The sequence below is a fragment of the Haliotis asinina genome, chromosome 7 (assembly GCF_037392515.1).
Source record: "Haliotis asinina isolate JCU_RB_2024 chromosome 7, JCU_Hal_asi_v2, whole genome shotgun sequence".
In the NCBI taxonomy this organism is placed as follows: domain Eukaryota; kingdom Metazoa; phylum Mollusca; class Gastropoda; order Lepetellida; family Haliotidae; genus Haliotis; species Haliotis asinina.
Window position 1 is genome coordinate 52,505,716 of NC_090286.1, and position 22,118 is coordinate 52,527,833.

Sequence of the window (22,118 nt, forward strand, 5' to 3'; positions counted from 1 at the left end):
GCCTTTTAGTGAATATAGATGCCTTTCAAACTCTGGTAACACAAATGTAAAATTGTACAAATATTGTCTTTGAAAAGTGTTGGCACAATACAATGAACTGATGAGTTTTACATTTCAGTCATGACTATGCATTTTATGTGTTAGCATTCCTGACAATCAATGACTTTTGTTGTTTTTGAACTAATATTTATCAACACCTTATATGGAAGCCATGATATTAATGACTGCCTGGCATTTTGTTTGGTCTGTTTCCAGGAGTATGGTGATTGGCATTCACCTTGCAAGTGCAAGATCATTGAACAAATATCCAGCCTTTTTCAGGATAATATTCTTTTAAATTGAGCTAAATCTATCTACAGACTATGCATAAAGTATCACGTCTTATTGCTTAGGGACATGCTAATGAAGTCATGTATTATATTTTACTGGACAGTAGATGGATGTTTGAACATGATTGACTATGATGCATAACTATGGAGAAGGTCACAAATTTGTTTTTATTCACATTTCGAGACATATTTTCATTAGTGATATGAACAAAGGAGGTATGTTTTACTTCGGTAGCATTAGTGAGGGAATATAAGCATTTTCGGTATAGATGTAATGTTTTGCTGCAATGTAAATAGAATTCAAAACCTCTTCACGTTTTTTTCCATAAATCCAAAGATAAAGTGATTCTCGTCTACATCTTTAAATATGCATCAGCTTTGTTCTCTTTCAAAATATCAAAACTAGAAGAACCTGCAATTTTGAATATCAGCATGTCTGATTTTTGTCAGGTTTCTTTGAATAATACGGTTTTGCAATGAACCACTGTAGTTGTGTGCTATTTGTTGTATTAAATGAAAAATAGTAATGTCTCCTAAATAGCTTCCGATATTCCTGTATATATGTCATTTTCCCTAGTTTAACTGAGTGTACATTTACTGTAAAAATGTCATTTTCCCTAGTTTAACCGAGTCTGTACATCTTCTTTTAAGGCATATGAGTTTGATAAAGTGTCATATATTACTCTGCATCCTTTTTCCTATCTGTATATAGTTGCATGTAACTTGCATGGATTACGTAGTCCGTGAACTTTCCTACCAAATGATAAAGTTCATTTTTCCTCATTTGATAATATGTTTGTTAAAATGTGCTTCATGTCATATAACATTAGATCTGAAAGGATATCTCTAAATGTAAAGATTATACCATTAGATTCGGGAAATTTACATCTGTTTGATTTTCGAAGCTCTCATAGCGCTAAGATAGTCTAAGTCGGTGTTAATGTATGACACTTAGGACTATCTTGTCATCATTGTAGGCAAAGGCATTCAAGGTTGGTAATTCCGCAGTGCAGTTTGTTTGTAGTGTTTGGATTTTCGACCACGTTTCATACACATCATTCCAAAAGGTTTTCTAGTTTTAGGTATGACCGTTCTTTCAACCAAACATATCAATATAAGCAAACCTGGTGTGTTAAGATCGTCTCTATAATCCATAGTGTGTATAACGAGTCTGGAGCATTAACCAATGTCTCTTCTCCCTCGGTCTCTTCTCCCTCCGTGTCTTACATCTGTTGGATTTGTGATTCTTTGACTAAATCTTCTAGATTAATAGCTATGGGTGTGTATATACAGCTTGACCTGATCAAATGAATACCAGTGCATTGCGTGACCGTGTCAACTGCCTGGGACTATTATTGTGAAGGGGTGCAGTTGATTGTCAATATGTCTGAAGAGCCGAGACAAGGCAGCTGTATAACAATCTCTGTTCCCGTACTTATTGGCGTTAACTTGACGTGCCGTTTGCGCCAACTGACCCACCTGATCATGCATATGTAATGTAGCTCAGGTCAAGCTGAACAAGCTGTAATGTGGTAATATTTCTAAACATGCATATAATCAATAATTTCTATGAAAACTGTCACTTTTGTTATTATTGCTTATAGCCTTGTAGTCTTTATTTTAGAAATGTTTTTCTTTTCACGTGATAGAAAATAAATTTGTTGTTTTTAGCCTCTCTCGTGGAGATTTGCTTTATCTCTCATTATTACTCCATCAAGTTTTATTTGCATATTTTTATATTCATGTGATAAGGGGCAGTATGAACCTGCTCATTGTTAATGTAACTATTGGCCGCAACAAAATGTAGGGCCGCTCTATAGGTGTGGTTGTAGATGTGGAATCCCTGTAATATACCATCCACTGCATATGAACTGTTTGGAACAACTGAGTATAATAATTAAATGGGTTAAAACTTAGGTGGGTCAGGTCAGATTGAGTAGATTCCATTGTATGAGGGCTTGAAGAGGCAGAATCTCGATTATAACGGTTCCACTTTTGATGGGTTGTTTGAAGTAACTGATTTTAGATCACATATGTTTCCCTGCTATGTGGTTGTCTGTTGAGAGAGTGAGTTTATGTTTTACGCGGCTTTTAGCAATATTCCAGCAATATCACGGCGCCACGCACCAGTAATGGGCTTTGCCCATCGTGGCCAAGAGCGAAATCAAATCAGGGGGTTGGGCGTGACGAGCGACCGCTTTACTCACTAGGCTACCCCACCGCCCCGGTTCTCTGAAATCCCAGCAGGGTCGCTCACCCATTTTACAACTATAATAATAGTCATGTTAGTTATTCGTTATGCGATGATTTTTAAACGTATAACTTCTTTAGTCTGGTGTAATGACGAGGAACAAGTGTTATTGGATGACAAGTCCCTTATTGCAACAGATGCTTTATAATTGCATCTGATAGCATTTTCATCGCTTCTTTTGCAATAAGGAAGTTGCCAATTTATAATACTTGTTCCTCTCTCATAGCATAGCTTGTCATTTTACGTCACGCGTTAAGTTTACTTTGTAGTGTAAATAAGATGAAATAGAGACTGTAGTTGGTTGTGATAAAGAGAAGTGGGAACAATAGCCAAGTTCCTTAATTAGCTTCTGTTACCAAAGAATCCCTATACAACTCAAACCCGACCCGTGAAGATTCGGGATAGAGTAAGCCTTCAGCAACCCATGCTTGCCCCAAAGGCGGCGATGTTTGTCGTAAGAGGCGTCTAACAGAATCGGGTGGTCAGGCTCGCTGACTTGGTTGCCACATGTCATCGGTTCCCAGTTGTGCAGATCGATGCTCATACTGTTGATCACTGGATTGTCTGGTCCAGACTCGATTATTTACAAACCGCCGCCATATAGGTGGTATAGTGCTGAGTGCAGCTTAAACCTAAACTCACTCACTCACTCACATACACACCCATCGGATTTGAATAATGTGTAATCGTCTAACAAGACACTCGTCACTAGTGTAGTGAGAAACGATTACAAGATCATCGACCGTATGGTTTTGAGCATATTTCATGATGTTATCTACAGGAGTTGCCTGGTAGCTGAAGCTCCCATAGGTTTCTCCACAAAGTAACAGCTTGTTCAGCGTGACCTGAGCTACTCTACATATGCATGCGACGAGAGATCAAATGTCACAAGCTGAAGGTTGAGTAGTTCATTAAATAGGGGAAAAAAGAATGTCATTAATGTTGCGATTCGTTACAGAACTTGCCCCGGAAAACAAGACTTCTGAAAATATAGTCATTTCAAGTATTAATGGATATGTTTATACAGTCATCTCATGTATTAATGGATATGTTATTCAGTCATTTCATGTATGAATGAATATGTTATACAGTCATTTCATGTATTAATGGATATGTTATTCAGTCATTTCATGTATTAATGAATATGTTATACAGTCATATGCTGTGTAGTTTGTTAGACCACCTTTACAACGTACAGACGTCAGTTACTTTCACAAGTCGATTCACTCTCGCTATCACTATAGCGTTTTTTGTAAAAGATGTCCAACGACTTTGTCCGGACTGTCCGGACCCAACCAGCTGTGGTATTAGTATTAGTATTCACCTGATCAGGTCAAGCTGACCCAGCTGTGCATTGCGTGAAGTCCATTCATGGAATATTGATAAAAGCAACTTGAAACATTATTTTCATTGGTTAGGAAAAGGTCACACGATGTTTGAAAGTTCTTAAGTGCCCCTATTCTTTGCTGCAGGATGTTCAACTGACTCTGTTTACTGACTCATCTTGCAACAAACAAAGGTTGTAAAATTCATATTGAACTGTAAATTAATTTTACGGGGCTTTATTTATACATACGCTGCTATTAAAATGTTGTTTTAGCATAATTCAAATGTTCTTAAATAGACGTTCTATCATCAAAGATAACTACAGGTAATCCTGGTGCTTAATTACTTTGCTTGATGGAAAATAAATGAGTTTTAAAAGTCACTTCTTCTCGTGTTTTCAGTAAGGACCTAAATCTGACTCATTTCAGGACGAAAGTCCATTGTCTGTCTTCGCCTCTGACTTAATCCAGACAGCTCTATTTGTGACCAGCAAATTTCGTTGACTCTGAGGTGTGTGGGTAGATTTCGTTTTACACCGTACCCGACAGTACCAGTGTTGGTGATGATGTAATTCACGGTAGAAACTCACGACATACAGTTCTCCTCCAAGCACTTACATGATATCCAGTCGTCCTCTTGGCCACTAAGCATATACATACATTAAGTACATTCATCCATACAAAGGTATCTTCCATACCTTGATGCTGGTAAGTGTGACGTATCTGCTGAGATGCCATGGTTGCACTGTCCACTGACATTGTATCATTTATACCCAGTGTATGAGCTAAATCCAATCACAACGTCATCATCAAATAATTTACATACTGAACAACTCATTGGTACCACCAATCAACATTAATCCATAAAGTAATCAAAGTCATTGGTACGACCAATGAACGTTAATCCATAAAGTAATCAAAGTCATTGGTACGACCAATGAACGTTAATCCATAAAGTAATCAAAGTCATTAGTACGACCAATTTTCTTACTTTGTAATACATTTCGCAGTCAACTTCTACTTTTAAACCTAACCGCCGCTTTAATTCCTTTAACAAATGCCATGCACTTCAGCGAAAATTTTGCTGAAATCACAAATGCCGTCTTCCTGTGAAGTCACCATTATGGTGAAGCTGAGGGGTCGCTATGAATATCTGTACATATTATGTATTTGTGTAAAATGGTGAGTTGTGTAAAATGGTGAGTTGTGTAAAATGGTGAGTTTTGTTACGCATCCAGAATGTTGCTGTCATTTGCTTACAGAGAACGGCTTATGAGAAAGCCCTGTATCTAATCCCACTTAGCAACAAACGTGACATTTGACTCACTGTCACTCAGCCTTGCAAGCAAATAAATGTTTACTGTTTGTTGCCACGTATCGTAATACCCAGCTTTTAGACGGCTGTCTGGATGTAATTCACAAGCAGGTTGATCAGGTCATGAGTGTTGGACTACGTTACTCGGATACAATGACATGTATAATTCGCGTGAGTACTACCTGCACGAACATACCGATCATTTTAAATGTGTTCATCGCCTTGACCTAGTGGCCCTGGAATGAAATTGGTTGATTGGTTGCTGAAGATCAATTCTAACTCGGATCTTCACGGGCCCGGACCGAAGGACAAAAGAATACCAGGTTCCAGAGAGAATAGGTTGACCAGATCATCATGACAGGGGTACTGGTATATGGCATCCGCCTATAAATACTTACTTTTTGTGCACATTATGTGGATAGGGCAGGGCAAGATATGTTTACTCTCCACGTATACTTTGTGTCATCACTGATTTGTAATCATAGATCCATTAAGTACCCACAGCCATTTTTGTCGAATCCAGCTGCATCAAATCCAAAGTCAACCACACTTTGTTAACATCTGGATTTAAATATATGTCAAATCAAACACGTTTGCTCAATGTCAGTCTATCTATATTAGATACTATATTGTCGTAGTGCCCCCATCATGAAATTAATGTACATCCTAGAAAACGTAACCTACACACAAGTCAGTGAGTGAGTATATTTTCACGCGGCACTCAGTGATATTCCAACTATATGGTGGCGATGTGTAAATAATCAGATTTGGGCAAAACAACCCAGCGATTAACATCCTGAGCATCGGTTTTTCTCAGTTAGAACACGATGCCATGTGTCAAACACAATTACATGTTTATTGAGATACACATAAAAGGTTCCATTATATGCTAGGTTCCCTTAATTCTCGAACTTGTAACATAAGATGGGACATTCACAGACAGTCCAATAAGGCGTATTTTAAAACAAGAGTTCACAACCTACAAAGCAACAATAATGTTGTAACTTACGTCTGGAAGTTAGACAATTTGGTTGACATACCACCAACCTTTGAAGAATTTCAGAAATTTAGTTTATAAAGTCAAACACTAATTTCCCGGGAGATAATTAATTTATGTTTTAACATGTATTAAGCCACCTTTTCTTCAGATATTTTTTTCACAATCCATGGTACTTTGTCATTGTCTTTGCCCCCCTCCCACTCCACGTTATGTTGCTAGAATGTTGCGGCGTAAAACTTAACTGACTCACTCACTCACTCACTCAGTCTGTGGTCATAAGGACTCAAGTGGTTCAGTGTTCGTCAGGAAGCGGTCTTTGTGTGTTCGAACCCAGAAGTGTAAGATCTTTTATCACCGTGAGCATTGCCATTTGCGAGTAATAAACTACTATTGCGTCATTCTGCGTATTCTCATCAATACCCTGACATGCCCGTACGTGAATGTTCCACTTCAGTCAATAACGCACACATAAGGACACAGAGCAGCGACATAGGCGTCTGCGATCTCAACTTTGACCCTGTTGCTTGTAAGTGATATACTGGTTGATAATATCTATACAGCGAGCATGCACGGCAAGAGATTGCATTGAACACAAAGCCATAACGCCGGAAACACCTGCAGTCTGGGCACAGATACAAGTTCAGACAGTCTGGCAGCTATGTAAGTGTTATACAAGCATATGCTCTAAAGAGCTCAAGCCATTTACTCCGATCAATGTTAGTATTGGTAACTCCATAAATCCCACCACTGCAATGAATGTATATGTACGTAATGTCAGCTGATATACGCCCATTTTATTTCAACTGATCTTATTCAATAACAGTGTGACCTTGTTTTGCTTTGATGTATTAAGCCAGTGCATTATTAATAAGTGAATAATGAGCTAACGTGTAGGTCGCCAACTAGTGCAGGGCGTGTTGTAATCATGACGGTACAATTCACTTCCTATTCGGTTGTCAACGCGATCAGGAAGTGGGCACGGTTCTGTCGCACGTATCACAGCTTTGCAGTTGAGCGTTCTCCATAACATACATGCAGAGTGATTACAAATATGTCCTACTTTGACGGTAAAGTCTGTAGATAGTAGAAAGGCTGCATTGACACTATAAATAGCGTTGCAAAAACTATTACAGTGATCAAGGACGTATATATTGCCGTACTTACAGGCATAACATTTCAGCACATATACTGAGGTTACACATTCATTGTTAGAAAAAAGAGTGTATATTTTCAAGTATTCAATTTTGTTATACGCTGGAAAAACGTGACTGCTTTCGTGCACGCTTCCACCTTAATACCCGGATTAGACAATGCCTCGTCATTGTCGCGAGAGGCGGGATATAGTCTGTTTAGTGGTTGGTTTAGTGATTAGTTTAGTAGTTGGTTTAGTAGTTGGTTTAGTGGTTGGTTTAGTGGTTGGTTTAGTGGTTGATGTAAGACGTTGTATCCCGTTTGCGTAGATCCATGGTGATGATGTCACTCACTCTATTTTCTGGTCTGGCCTCAGTGAATTCCAGACAGCAACTGTGTAGCTGGAATATTGCCTGGAGTGTCATTAAGAGTGAGTGAGTAATTTTACTCCCCATTTAGAAACTTCCAGCAATATTATGACGGGGACAGCAGGAAGGGGCTTCATATGTACCCTTGTGGAGAATCTAACCCGGGTCTTCAGCGTGACGAGCCAACACCTTAACCACTGGGCTACCCCATCAACTAGCCATAAATAAACCACCGAAGATAATGTCTAACTTTCACGACTGGGGTTTGAATTCACATCGTTCTAATATGCAGAAAGAGGTTACATGCATTTACGGGTTCTTTTTCAATTACCACGTGTGTCATGAAATGACGTGAGTTTTAAGATGCTGATGTAATACCCTCGATGACCGAGGATGTTTGAAGCATGCAGATACAATTTGGGACTACTGCCCAGCAGTGCTTCCAACAGCATGTTTGTGTCCACGTTCAGAAAACCCACAACAGACCCATTGCAGCAAATTCAATATTATGTCCGACTCGTCTCCGTATTAACATCAAACATATTCCACGTCATTGTTCATTTCTTTTTTGATTCGCCACCATCTAGATGGAATATTGCTGAGTGCGGCGTACAACTACACTCATTCACTCACTCATTCTTCTTTGATAGGCGTTTATGAAGTTGAGGCGATAACGCATGATGGTAATTTTATAGATATACAACTTCTTAACTTCGTGAAAGGCGACCTGTCGACATAGCTTCGAATCCTGTTGTCATTTTCTATCGCCCATTAGACGAAGCAGCATTAAACTGATTGTAAATACTGGAATAGACAACAAAATACCCAGTAAAGAAACATCTTGCTAAGAGTCTTCCCAATGACAAAGAAGTTTATAGTTTGCTTGTGTGCTTATAGTACAATACTTTGTATTCAATGTGGATCCCCAACAATACATTGTTTTATATGAGTGTGTTACACTTGAAAATAATGATTCAGCAGAACACCTGCATATATTCTCGGTACTCTTGTATATGCCTATATATGACTCAAGGTTAAAGGGCGTATTTTGTAAGGTATTTCAACCTAGTTGCTACAAATCCATATTGTATACACCTGTAGTTATTTAATTGTGTCTATCTATGCGAACAAGATAACATTTTTTACTTTGTTACTAGCTACAACTGTGTACTTGGTAACTTCCCGATTTTAAGGCATTCCAATCAGTTGACACTTAAGCATAGATAAGATCAGATTGGTAGATGTCTACCAAATGTTGTGGACGTGTTGCACCCAGTCTTTCTATGGTTCAAAGTCCATTATGCCAACAAAAATACGCTTATTTTTGTTTATTCGTCGAAGGTTAGATCCGATATCGATCAAACGAATGCATTTCAGTTAAAATAATTAATGGTTTAATTAAAGTATCAAATACCTTCTTTCTATTCGCGTAAAAGCAGTAAATTCTGCTATTACATTAGCGGTGATGTTTATTGAAAGGTCGGGTTAGTGGAGCTATATGCTTATTTTCTTATATGTCTTGGTAAAAATCCTGTTGCTATTGCCACGCAGAATGGCGTTAAAATATGTATGTACCTGAGCTGCAATATATTAATTGACTGAATCGAGCCTACCGATGTTTTCCGCAGGTAAAGACTGTCCTGTTGATTTAGGCCCAACAAAACATGGATACAAGTATTTATTTATGTTACACCCGATTAGAACTGACATGCAACCTCCCGTTTTACTGACAAGATCACTGTGACATGCCACTTTCAGATCAAGGCAAGGGACCTGTCCAACATAGCCTGTCTCACAGTCCTTGAACCACATTATTTTTCCTACCGTTTAGCCCTCCTTGCAGTGACTCTGAACAAAGCAAGTCTTCCGTAGGTTCAGGTATATCTCTGATCTCCACGGGGCTCCTTTACAGTTAAAATGGGTTTGCTTGTTTCTATCAAAATTATATATATTCAAAGACTAAGCCTTAGTCTATGTCCAACATTATCACTTTTCAAAATGTCCTGTGTTATCATAACGTCAGGGAAGTACATTGCCCTCCAGATCTTATATCTTTTGATTGACTGGTTGGTTTGGTGTTTAAAGCCGCACTCAGCAATATCCCAGACAATACAGTAATCAACACCATAAGCATCGAACTACACAATTTGGATACGATGACATATGTCAACCAGGTCAGCGAACATGATCACCCGATCCCGTTAGTCGCCTGTTACCGAAGATCAAATCTATTACGGGTCCCCATGTGAGGAGCTGAACCCATGTCTGACAACTAGTATTCTGACAACTGGCCAGCCGCTAGAAACCTTTGGCGGTCTGATACGAAATTGATATTATATCAGTGTCATTGTTTGTTACAGAACTACACTGAATAATCGTCAAAAATCACATGACAGGTGTGACAAGTGAGCCAGATGCATTATGAATCATTTTACGACTTCACCAAACTGGGTTGTTTGTGGTGTCTATTGTCACTTTCCCACGAGAAAATTCGGATCAGCTGAAAAGTAGGTCATTGCCTGGTTCGATTCCCCACATGGGTACGATGTGTGAAGCCCATTTTCTGGTATCCACCGCCATGATGTTATTGGGATATGGCTAAAAGAGGTGTAAACTAAACCTACTCACTCACTCACTCACTCATTCACCCTGTTAATTGATTTGAAAGGATAATAAATTATAAGCTGCACCCATGGGATTGTCATTTTATAGCATCAACAAACTCAGCTCGTGTGACGCATCACCTTGTCAGTTCGATGTTCAAGATACTCGCGTGTATATATGTAATATTTGAAAATATCAGTTTTAGATGATGCGTCGCAATACACGGATACAATCTGCAGATGGAGAGGGACAAGAACATTCTGGGAGGGTTCTTACTAATTCTGACAATTCACAAGAGAGTGATACGGAAGCTGATACGTCTCCAGAAATCGATGACGACTCCCAATGTACTTCTGAAGATTCAGAATCAAGTGAACCAGAAGTGGATACCTCTTTGACCACATCAGACTTGTCAGCTAGGACATGGTTCGAAAAAAGTCAGGGGAGATATGACGGACAGGACACGGATGATATAGTGGTCGGAGAAAATCTTGATATCGTCTACTGGCCTAAGGAAGCTCATGTGGATATTCTCCAGCATGGTCTGGACGGGGAACTCCATACAAAGTTACAAAATGATCCGCAAAGGTACAAGAGGTGCATCATTAACCTGAAAGGACCCCATTTTGCTGTGTGTAAAATCCAAGACGATGAACGTAACTTACAAGAAATAGAAATTCATGGAAGAGGGAAAATTGGATACACTTTCAATAATGATGAAGTTGTAGTTGAAATTTTGAACAATGCAGTGGATGAAGATACAGATAATGCTAGTGTTGATGATAAACTGTACGGTAAAGTGGAAGGGGTGTTGCGAAGCAAATTTCGGGAGACAAGATTCCCCGTCTTGGCATGCACTGTCAACAGCAAGGAGAAAAGTATAGTCAGTCCACTGTGTAACAGCATACCCAGAATTCGTATCTGGTCTCATAATTCAACACAACAAAAAGAGGACTTCAACATGTCTAACTCCAATTCTGGGATGACTCAAAATAATAAACACTTTATAGATGTGCATGCTTATGAGAAGGGTAAACAACTGAAATTTCAATTTTGTCATGAAATAATTCACAGTAAGAAGGAACAATATGTTCTTCTTGTTGTTCTTTTGTCGTGGGGTAAACAATTTCCCTACCCACAGGGAGCAGTTGTAAAAGTCATGGAATGTGGGACAACATTTGAAAGTGGTCTGAAGGTTTTGATCCCACAGTTCAATGTTCCTAGATATTATCCAAGTAACACTGTACAGGCAACTGTTTCACTTGCTGGAAAGATTGAATCAGGGATTTACCAAGCTGAAATTACAAACCGAGAAGATTATCGCCATCTGTCTGTATTTACAGTTGATAATTGTAATTCTAAAGATTTGGATGATGCCCTCAGTGTCTGGAAGGTGAAACAAGATGGTGTCCTATTGGTTGGAATTCACATCACTGACGTGACCACATTTGTGAAGAAAGGGGATGACATTGACAAGACAGCCGAGCAAAGAGCAACAACCTTCTTTCCTACAGATGACAGAGGCCATCACATGATTCCAGAAACACTAAGTCAAGACCTTTTGAGTCTCCTGCCAAACTGTGATAGATTTGCAATTTCTGTTTTCTTTAAGATTGACAAACGAGGAAATATTATTGAAAAGCCATCAGTGTCCAGAAGCATAATTAGATCCGACAGAAAATTTTCATACGAGGAGGTTCAAAACATCATTGATGGTGAACCAGTGCAGTTCAAATGTAAACAGTCACTGAAAAGTAGCATACGGGTCCTCCATGTATTAGCAAAGAACTTTCGAAAAGAGCGACTTGGGAATTCAAGATTTGATGTACGATTTGAAGATCCTAGATTTGTAAATATTGAGAACAAACAAGGAGCTATTGATGCACACAACCTCATAGAGGAATTCATGATTAGAACTAATGTTTTCATTGGAAAATGGTTGATGGAATCCTGGCAACACTGTGTCCCTTTGCGCTGTCAGTCTGCTCCGCCTGTAGATAGACGTGTTCACTGGGTTAACATGGAAGGTAGCATCATCGATCTCCTTGTCAAACTTCAGGGTTTTCGTGTTCTCAATGACAGAGAATGCTGTGTAGCAAAACATTGCTACCAGAACAGTGAAGAAACACGTGAACATATTTCTGTGCAGAAAAGAGTATTGGAGGACCTGAAAGAAGCTGGTAAAAGGAAGGACTTTGCAAAAGCAAGGGATCTTCTCTGCTGTGATGAACTGCATCCATTACAGTGCCTTGCAAATCATCGTTGGGTGCATATGTTGGATTCAGCAACATACAAATGCTCTTCAAAAGGCAAAATCTACACCGGTCACTTTTCACTGAACCTGTTCCCATACACCCACTTCACGTCTCCGATAAGAAGATATGTGGATCTGATTGTTCATAGACTCGTCCACGCTGTGTTAGATGGGCAGAACGCCCCATACACCCAAGCAGAGGTTGAAAAGGCATGTGAGCAGATGACGAAAGCATGTCAAAGAGAAATCAAACTCAAGAATACTTGTAGAACAATAAGAAAGAGTGAAATGCTTTCAAAAAAACCTCTGACCTTCAATGCAATTGTTGAAAGAGTCAGTGACAGCAGTGTGGCATTACGTATTCCATCTCTTCGAGGTACATCGTACAGACGATTAGAATTGCCTTTAAATCTGCTAGACTGTTGTAGAAAACCAGTTGCAGAAACTTCCTCGTCAGGAAGGGAACAAGTTGTATGTTTCTGGAAGAAGCGTCTTTACAGATATGAAGAACGACAAGAAAGGGAAAGAAGAGATCAAATAAATGTCAACCAAATTAAAAAAACAGAACAGTTTAACATTTTGCTTGATGAAAATATGCATACTGAGGAGGTACCATTTCAGGACTTTGCCAAAGCATTGAAAGACGCTTTTCATGCGTCAGGAAGAAGGGAAGTTGTGCCAGATATCAAAGACATGTCTGTTTCCCAAAGGCGAGGAGAAAAGATGCTGGCGGATGAGAAATATGGGGACATGTCAGTTTGCCATTTCTATGGCTTCAGACTCATTTTCTACTCAGGCCAGGTTCTCAAAGTTCAGGTGCATGCAGAACCAGAAAGGGGGATGCTTACTCCTTATGTTCAGCTGTTTCATGTCTGTGCTAACTATGATCTCTGCCTGACACATCTGGATGATCCAGTCCATACGTTTGCTGAGTATGTGACACAGCCCTTCAGGAATCGTCAGTTCAAATACATTGATGAATACCAGGAAACATGGCTGCCTGTTGTTCGTATGGAAAGTGCTTTTAACTCCATTGGCAGCGAAGATACCATTGTCATCGATAATGTGAAAACACTGATCAGAAACTGCAATCAACGACTTATTGGACGATTGATACTTGACGCAAAGTTTTGCGATTTTCGACAGATTGAAATAGGTGGCAAAGGCGTAGACAGAATGGCTAAAATGAAAGCTGGTGAAAGTTCTTTCGATATCCCTTGCAACGATGCGTCCTTGGACTATTTATGTCTAAGGCATACTCCAAGGGATTATGATCCAAGCTCAATGTTCAGTTCAGCCAGTGTTTGGGTTGGTCATGCCCTAATCAAGAAAGTGAAGCTGAAGAAGCCAAAAAGCAGAACTGCGGACAGTGATCCTCATGCAGGAACTGTTGTTATAGCCTTTGAAATGAGACCGAACTCGGTCCCACCTCCGCCAATTTTGATAGACCAAGAATTCCCGGCTGCGGCTGAGATCCTTGTGAAATCTCAAATTGACAGGTAATAGGAGATATATATGTAATAGATTAAAATAAGAACATGTAGATATTTGTTGTCAGTAGATTAGAATTTTGCTCTTACACATGTGATATGGTAATAACAGGATGCAAGTTTACAAGAAATTCCCATGGAAATATGCAATGGTGTAAGGGACAAGGACTTTAGGACACGCTATGCGTTAACAAATTTATCAATACGTATGTTTTCAGTTCTTCCTGACACTTCATTTGTATTATCTTTAAAGGAGAACAGAACAGATGTTGGAGATTCTGGACACAGAAGGATCCGAACTGGCCCGAAATATTGCATTGAAAGGCCGAAGCCTACTGACAACAAGATTACGTAAGCAGATTAACCCTACCAAAGTGAAAGATGCAGGGTTACATGTATATTATGTTGTTTCCGATTTAATTCATCATGTAATCCATCATCTAGGAGGAAACAAACACTATATTTTCACTGCATAATCCATATTGCTGATGAGATCTTGCAGTTCTAGCCAGTTCTAGGAAATATTTGCTCCAGGGTACTATATATCATGCAAATAAAAAACCATACTGACTTTGCAAGTATGTTCAATAGCTACTGCAAGATATCCTTAACCCTTTTATTTGCCTTTATTTTACACGTGGTTGAATTATAAATATAAATGATAAATGTATAAATAATTCTGGACAAGTGATGTGCATCGATATTTTACGATGGGAAAGATGAGGTGTTATGGCAATAATATTTTTCAGTTTAGTCATGTTTAAATGGAAGTGGTGTTAGGAAATCATGGCCAGTCTCCCTCTTCATCTGTCTAAGCAAACACATGTGGTGACTGAATATTAACTTAAGGCATTATCTTCAGGGTGCGATTCGCTCTGTAATAAATATGCCAGCTTCATTCTATGCCATGCTTAACATTGGATCCAGAAATTGAAGAATGTTCTGTGATGGACATCATCAAAATGACCTTTAATTGAAGGCTAAAATATGTGTTGTATGTGTGGCCTTTGTTAAACAGGTTCTGCTCACCTGATCCCGACTGACCTAACAGAGGAAGAGCGAAAACTCTGCTCCGCAATGATTATCAACAATTTCAATCAGGGAATAGCCATTCGGCGTGCTCTTGATCAGCCACTTAGTCTGATACAGGGGCCTCCGGGTAGGTTCTAAGTGAGGAATTGGCCACCAAATTTGGTAGTTAGGATAAAGAAATAGCAAGGAATGTTAATCACTTGTTTCTCTAGTCCTGCCTCGACGTTTTACTTTCACGAAACTGTAATAATGCCATATATTCAAATACAAATCTCACAACACCAGTGTGTGCTTCTAGGTGAAATTTTCTCTACAAGTCTTTCGTGAGGTTATACTTTTGCGGCATAAATGAAAGCAGCGGGGGCAAGGTGGATTGGACGGTTGATTTTGTGTGTTGGTACAATGTGTCGATGGGATTACAAACTCTCAAAATGTGAATTGATGTTTAATGATGTAAACTTGGGAACCTTAAAAACATAAAAATACACTTCTATAATTCCATTCAAAAATAAAAAATGTAACAGGATCGGAACTTTAGTGAGAAAGTGTACTCACAAATAAAACATATGTTACATTTCACCTCTTACTAAATGGCTTTGTGGATAAAGCAGTTAGTAAATGAATGCTTTTGAAACATGGTTGTTGGCAATATTTTAACCTGCACTCCTTGATAGGTTTTATAATAACAAGAACATATTTGTAAAGTGCAAGTCTATTTTGGCCATTGTTCCTAAATGTGTGAAATTAGTTTTCGATTCTAACATCTGTCGCATACTTGATAAATTACAAAAATACTATATAGCACCTAGCAGGACAGTTTCTTCCGGATGTTACAGGAACAGGAAAAACCACCATTGGCGTGAAAATGGTGTATCTGTTCAACAAAATCAATAGAACACACTCTGATGAAGGAAAACGACAAGTTCTCTATTGTGGGCCCTCCAACAAATCAGTGGATCTTGTTGCTGGTAATTATTTAATATTCTGTTCACATCATCATCATCATCATCATCACCATCTTTTTGTTCAAATCATTATTCAATAGATATAAGTAGCCAAGAGGATCCGGGTGATCCTGACACAGTTAGGACTGTGGCAAAATCTTTTGAAGCATGATTATATTTGGATGACACGATGCCATTCAGTACCTGCATCAATCCTAACCAATACAGTATGTGACATACTAAACATTGTGATCGGACAGTGCAGTTTGACATATAGGGAATAACATCCACAGAACGTATACCGTTATGCATTCATACAAATATACACATTTTTTTGGTTCACTTGGCCTGTGCTGTAGCGTAGTGGTTAAAGCATTCGTTCATCATGCAGAAGACCAGAGTTCCATTCCCCACACGTGTTAAACCTTTATCCAATGACATTGCTGGAATTTGGATAAAAGTGGCGTAAATCTAAACTGGGTCATTAACTTTGTTTCATTACAGAGTACCTGGTGAAGAAACTGGGGAAGTTGTGTCCAAGGATCATACGAATGTATGGCAAAACCATTGAAGAGAATGATAAGCCAGTTCCAAAGAAGATTGTGATCTCTGACAGAAACAACAAATATTTGACGTCTGATCCTAAAATCAGGAAGGTTACTCTTCACTTCGTCATCAGACAAGACGGGAGACCACATGCTGAAGAAATAAGAAAATACGATGAAAGATTCAAAACCTACTTTGATGATCCCCAAAAGGTGAAGTTAATTTCATTGAAATACTTTAGCAGTGGTAGTTTTGAGATGTTTGTCATAACCTTACGGGTCGATTCACGTCCGGGCCACAATAAGTCTAGAGTTTCTAATGAGATTACTGAAATAGGCTCGGGCTCCTCGGATTACCGCGATTTATTGATGCCATGACAACCTGATGACGTTGGGAAGTGGATCTTGCTTTCAGTCACTTGTTTGTCTGGTCCAGAATCTCGTTGTGTAAATCCAGTATGAAATGCATGCTGAAAATCATATAAACTGATTACAGGAGGACATTACCTTGGAAGATTTGAAGGCATACGACAAACTGATTGCGCGAGCCGAGAAGCACGAGCTGGCTCATTGTGACGTCATTCTTTGCACATGCGTAGTAGCTGGAGGCAAGAAATTGACGGAAGTAGCCAACATCAACCAATGTATCATCGATGAGAGTGGCATGTGCACAGAGCCCCAGACCATGATCCCCATCATCGCTACCAAGGCTCAACAAGTCGTGCTGATAGGTGACCACCTCCAGCTGAGGCCAATTGTAAAGTGTTCGCAGGCTGCCTTCCTAGGTCTTGACCAGTCGCTATTTGAGAGATACAAGAAGGATGCCGCTTTCCTGAATATCCAGTATAGAATGGTTGGTGTATATTTGATTTGCCCAATAAAGTATCTAGTTGGCCCCAGTTGAAGGTGTCATCTTTTTTGGAATGTAAAGTTCTGTTAGACGTTTAATGAATTCAAACATTGAGCTTAACTAACGCTTAAGTAACTATAGTAGCATATTAGCCTTTGTCCTAGGTAAAGTAAAGCTTAAACGTTGAGGTTATTGACACAGGTGTGAAAAAACATTCCTGGAAAACCTTAACATAACGAAAGTGTCTTATTATGTGTAATTTTACACGAGACGACTTATTGATACTCAGTCAACAAAGGAATACTTTGTTGGGAATCACCCGATAAGATAAATGAATTACTTGAGCCGTCTTTAACGTTATATTAATTCTTCATCGGCCTATAGCATCCAGAAATATGCAAGTTTCCATCAAACCAGTTTTACAAAGGGAATCTTAAGACAGAAGATAGTCACCCGGAACTTGCAGCTTGGTACATCGCTCCAGGGAAGGAACTGACCATCTGGCCTACGAAGACCAACCCCAAGGTGTTCTGCCATGTAGCTGGGAAGGAGGAGACTCTCACTGTCACTACACAGAACGGCAACGAACAGTCCAAGTCCAATAGGAAGGAAGCTGAAAAAGTGGTAGGTTTTGATTTGACACGGATATCGTGTGAGTTAAAGATGTTGTTTGATAATCAACATTCATCATACTTTATGTCCATTATTCAGGCATGTATGTAATCAAGGAATAGAGCAGCAGCCTCTTTTTGAGAAATTTGAAAAAGTGTTAACTCTGCATTTCCGATAAAGCCAGAACATTCATGATGCGTCAATCTCATTAAAATTAATGTCTGTTGATAGAAGGATGAAATGAATTATTCTGTCTTTATTTACTGGGGGGTCGGCTAAGTAATTGCCGGTATACCATCTGCCATCGTATCTCGGCGTCATGGGTCTAGCCAGTTGTTTGTCAGAACGAGTCTCTGATAACTGTTATAAATGGAGTAATTGTCTCTGTGGCGTGGATTAGAACTGATCAATTCACTACCAAGTTTCACTCTTTGGCATTACAGTGTGAAGTGGTGAGGTACCTTGTAAACCGAGATATGATACCAGTTGAGAACATCAACGTTATGTCCCAGTACAATGCTCAGAGAAGTCTTATCAAAGAAATGCTTGAGAAGCAATCAAATGCTAACAAAAACCTAGGAGACCTCCGAGTCCAGACCGTGGTTGCAAGTCAAGGTAGGCCTCATTCCATCCATACATCTCAAGTGACTTTGTGCTTAGTAAAATCCACAAAATGCTTAATTTTATAGTTACTTGAACACTTTTGGTTATAATTACATTTGCACTGATAACATACTTAACCGTTTAGCTGTTAAGCTAATGTGGCTGTCTGTGACTGCATTTTGGCCAGGTATATTAAAGCAGTAGTGTGTGACAATGAGACGTGTTGCGGGGAAGGTAGAACAGTTATTACTGCTTGTATTCCAATGGATGTAGATGTGAAAATACTGGTCACATTAGAGGATAGATTTCATTGCTAGTTCAAAAAGACGGAATAAATGGATAACAAGTATTCATCTCTGATGTTGCTATATATAAATTTATATATAATGTTATAGAACCGATATATGTGATGATGATGATAAGGAGGAGGAGCAGCAGGAGGAGGAGGATGATGATGATGATGATGATGATGATGATGATGATGATGATGATGTACAAACCGCCCATTAATTCTTCTGCAGGGGGTGAGTGGGACTATGTGATATTCAGCACGGTGAGATCTCTTCCCCGGTACAAGATAGAGGACAGACCAACACTTGGCTGGCGCAGGCACAACCTCGGTTTCATCACTGATGAAAATCAGATCAACGTTGCGCTCACTCGTGCTCGGAAAGGCTTGATAATCATTGGTAATGTTTGAATAGTCCACAGTGTGTTCATAAACATATGGATGGCTCAAATTAACCCAAATTTACGATTTTTTTAATTTCATTATTCGAAATATGGCTTTCTACGCTATCAGTAACCTATATATATCTAAATAAATAATCCGGTTACAGGGAATTTTCATCTGCTGAAATGTGACCCTATCTGGAAGCATCTCCTGGATGCATACAAGACTGAGAGGTGTTTTACGGATGCACATTCCTTCCCTCCGAACTGATCATAGCATCAAACGTGTTTGACCAACAAAGGATTGTTATGCTTATGGTTAGCCGACCAAAACCGAGGTGGAACAACGGACTCAACGTTGTGACTAAGACTGACATTTTTACATATTTCCTGCAGGAAGACCTTTGTGAGCTTCCTGAGCGTCGATTCTGGCAGTTGAGATAAGATGATATGTGTCAGCCAAGTCAACGAACCTCGGAGGACAGATTGGTTACTGAAGATCAGTTCTTCCTTAGATTTTACGGGGACATTATGGTGTGGTTACATCAAAATAACACTGAAAACATATTAGTGTACAGTCTTTGTCAACGTGTCAAATGCAGTTTTCATATAACATATTCATGTACATATGTATATATGTGAACATTTATTGTTACAATACATCAGACCGAGGATGCGGACCTCTCTAGGAATCAAATACTTTCCAACATATCTTCCAACTTTCATTATTTCTGTTGTAAAACGAACACACCAGTTGTTGTCACCAGATGAAATGAAAGCAGCTCAAGTGGAGGGTGTGCGTTTCTTACAAGGACATGGTTCGTTTACAGATGAAGACAAATGTGCATAGGCGAGCGATTAGTATCAGTAGAGGAAAGATGTTATGTTCCTGTATTTGTCTTTTCTAATGATGGGTTGAGTTGTTAGTTGTTTTTGCGTGTGTTTGTGACAGCGATAAGCTCACCTACTCCTGATTCCTCATGAATGGTTTTGTCTAGATTCACAAGGGACTCATAAACCTACAGCCAACATATCGATACATTTACATATGTATATCAATATGTCTCTCTCCCGTGATTAATTATATAAGACCTTCATTACGGCTAACCTGGTTTGTAGCCAACACCTTATTTGCTCCGAAATCTTGATAAAATGTGTTACATTGAAAACTGGAAAACCGGTAAATTCAAGATGATTCAGTCCTTCTTTACCTTTCTTTGAGTTCTAATATCTATCTGTGCATGTATATATGTACGTAAATGGAAGTGTTTGTAATGGTGATAAAAATATCTACATCCACAGTCACTTGACCGACTGGCTAGTGAATTTTCAACTTGTCATGGGGTCATGTTGTAAATACATCACTCTCTCCGACATGTAATGTTATAATACTGTTTCTACGGCTTTCTTATGTCCTTATAACAATGTACATATTAGCAGCTTAATGATACAACCCGTGACAATATGTGAGCCTACACATAACCTGCACTCGTACGTTTCAGAGATAGAACTATAATAATTGGCGTCTAAGATCGAGGTCTGCGTCGCCATGTGGGTTCTCACACAATGAAAGAATGTGTGAATGAAACAAAACCCGATAATGAGGCATTACGTCCAGTTCACGCAGTGTCTTATTCAAACGGATGGGGTTCTTTTATATGTGAAACGAATGAGTGATCTGAATCTGAGAAGCAAATGGGTAACTATGGGCAAATGTATATTCTTGCATGGATATGTTGGAAAAGTACTGAGAACTGGGACATTGAGAAAATATGCAGCTAAGAAATACATGTCTCTAGGGAGCAGATGTGTATCAATGAAGCTAATATGTGTAGGGATGTGTAATGAATAAAGTGTTGTCAAATTTAAGCTTAAGCTAAATCACTGAAGAATATGTGTCCATAGAGCAAGTGAAAACTCTGTGAAAATGTTGTGCAGGTGAAGTTTGCGAATGTTATTTATACACATCAATATGAACCGTCGTGTTGGCCAAGCAATCAAATATTTATCCTGATAATTTTACTGTTTTTATATAGACCCGGATTGACTTAGCGTGGCAACAAGAGTGGAGGAACACTCGCCATTCGGGCTGGCGAGCATAGTCAAACATCTTGGGTACATTAACCCATGGGCCCCGAGGGTCCTGTGAACAATGTATGTATCTTTCCGAACACTTCAGTGTTCAATTTGAATTATTTGAAGCACGGGCACAACGCCTTTGCTAGATTTTGCAGACAGGAAAACTAGATTTATATTTATCTCCCTTCCATCGAATTGCATTCGCAAAACATCGGTAATGCCCATACACCATCGAATCAATGTGATTCGAAATAAAGAATTACTACCACGAAGTACCAAATGGAAGTACCAAGTACTAACGAAGATGGCAGCCTGGTTCGCTGGGTCTGTTGCTCTACATGTAAGATTGCATTCGGGAGAAGACAAATAAACAGTGCAATACAGATTTCGTTTCCATTTGTTATTGTTAATGACAGACAAAGCAATATGTGATATGGGGTACTTGAGTTTACTGCAGCTACAATTCCAGATGTAAAAGGACAGGGTACAATAAACATTAATTGTGTGAAAAACGCATTATTACAGAAAGCACACGATAAATCTCAAAATCATCATCAGACATTTTAGCTGCCATAGTAGAGGAAAAGAACTAGCCAAGGTCAAAGCTGATGAAACATAGACAAGATTGTTTTAACCTTTGGGCGACATTTCGGTCAAAATGGAGGAGAAACGCTTGAAGTGTTGCTGTTCCATGATGTCCGGTCCCTCGTCTTC

The 22,118-nt window shown here is 39.1% G+C and overlaps 1 protein-coding gene across 1 annotated transcript; it reads left to right on the plus strand.

Moving 5' to 3' along the window:
• Positions 1-6,743: 6,743 nt before the first annotated feature.
• LOC137290469 (3'-5' exoribonuclease HELZ2-like) lies at positions 6,744-21,787 on the plus strand. Its single transcript, XM_067821420.1, has 11 exons — positions 6,744-6,880; positions 10,523-14,076; positions 14,321-14,418; positions 15,086-15,226; positions 15,936-16,067; positions 16,548-16,801; positions 17,085-17,441; positions 17,823-18,062; positions 18,494-18,665; positions 19,175-19,342; positions 19,493-21,787. Exons 2-11 carry the CDS (start codon positions 10,529-10,531, stop codon positions 19,594-19,596), a joined length of 5,214 nt encoding a protein of 1,737 aa, XP_067677521.1. The 5' UTR covers positions 6,744-6,880; positions 10,523-10,528; the 3' UTR covers positions 19,597-21,787.
• Positions 21,788-22,118: the final 331 nt, after the last annotated feature.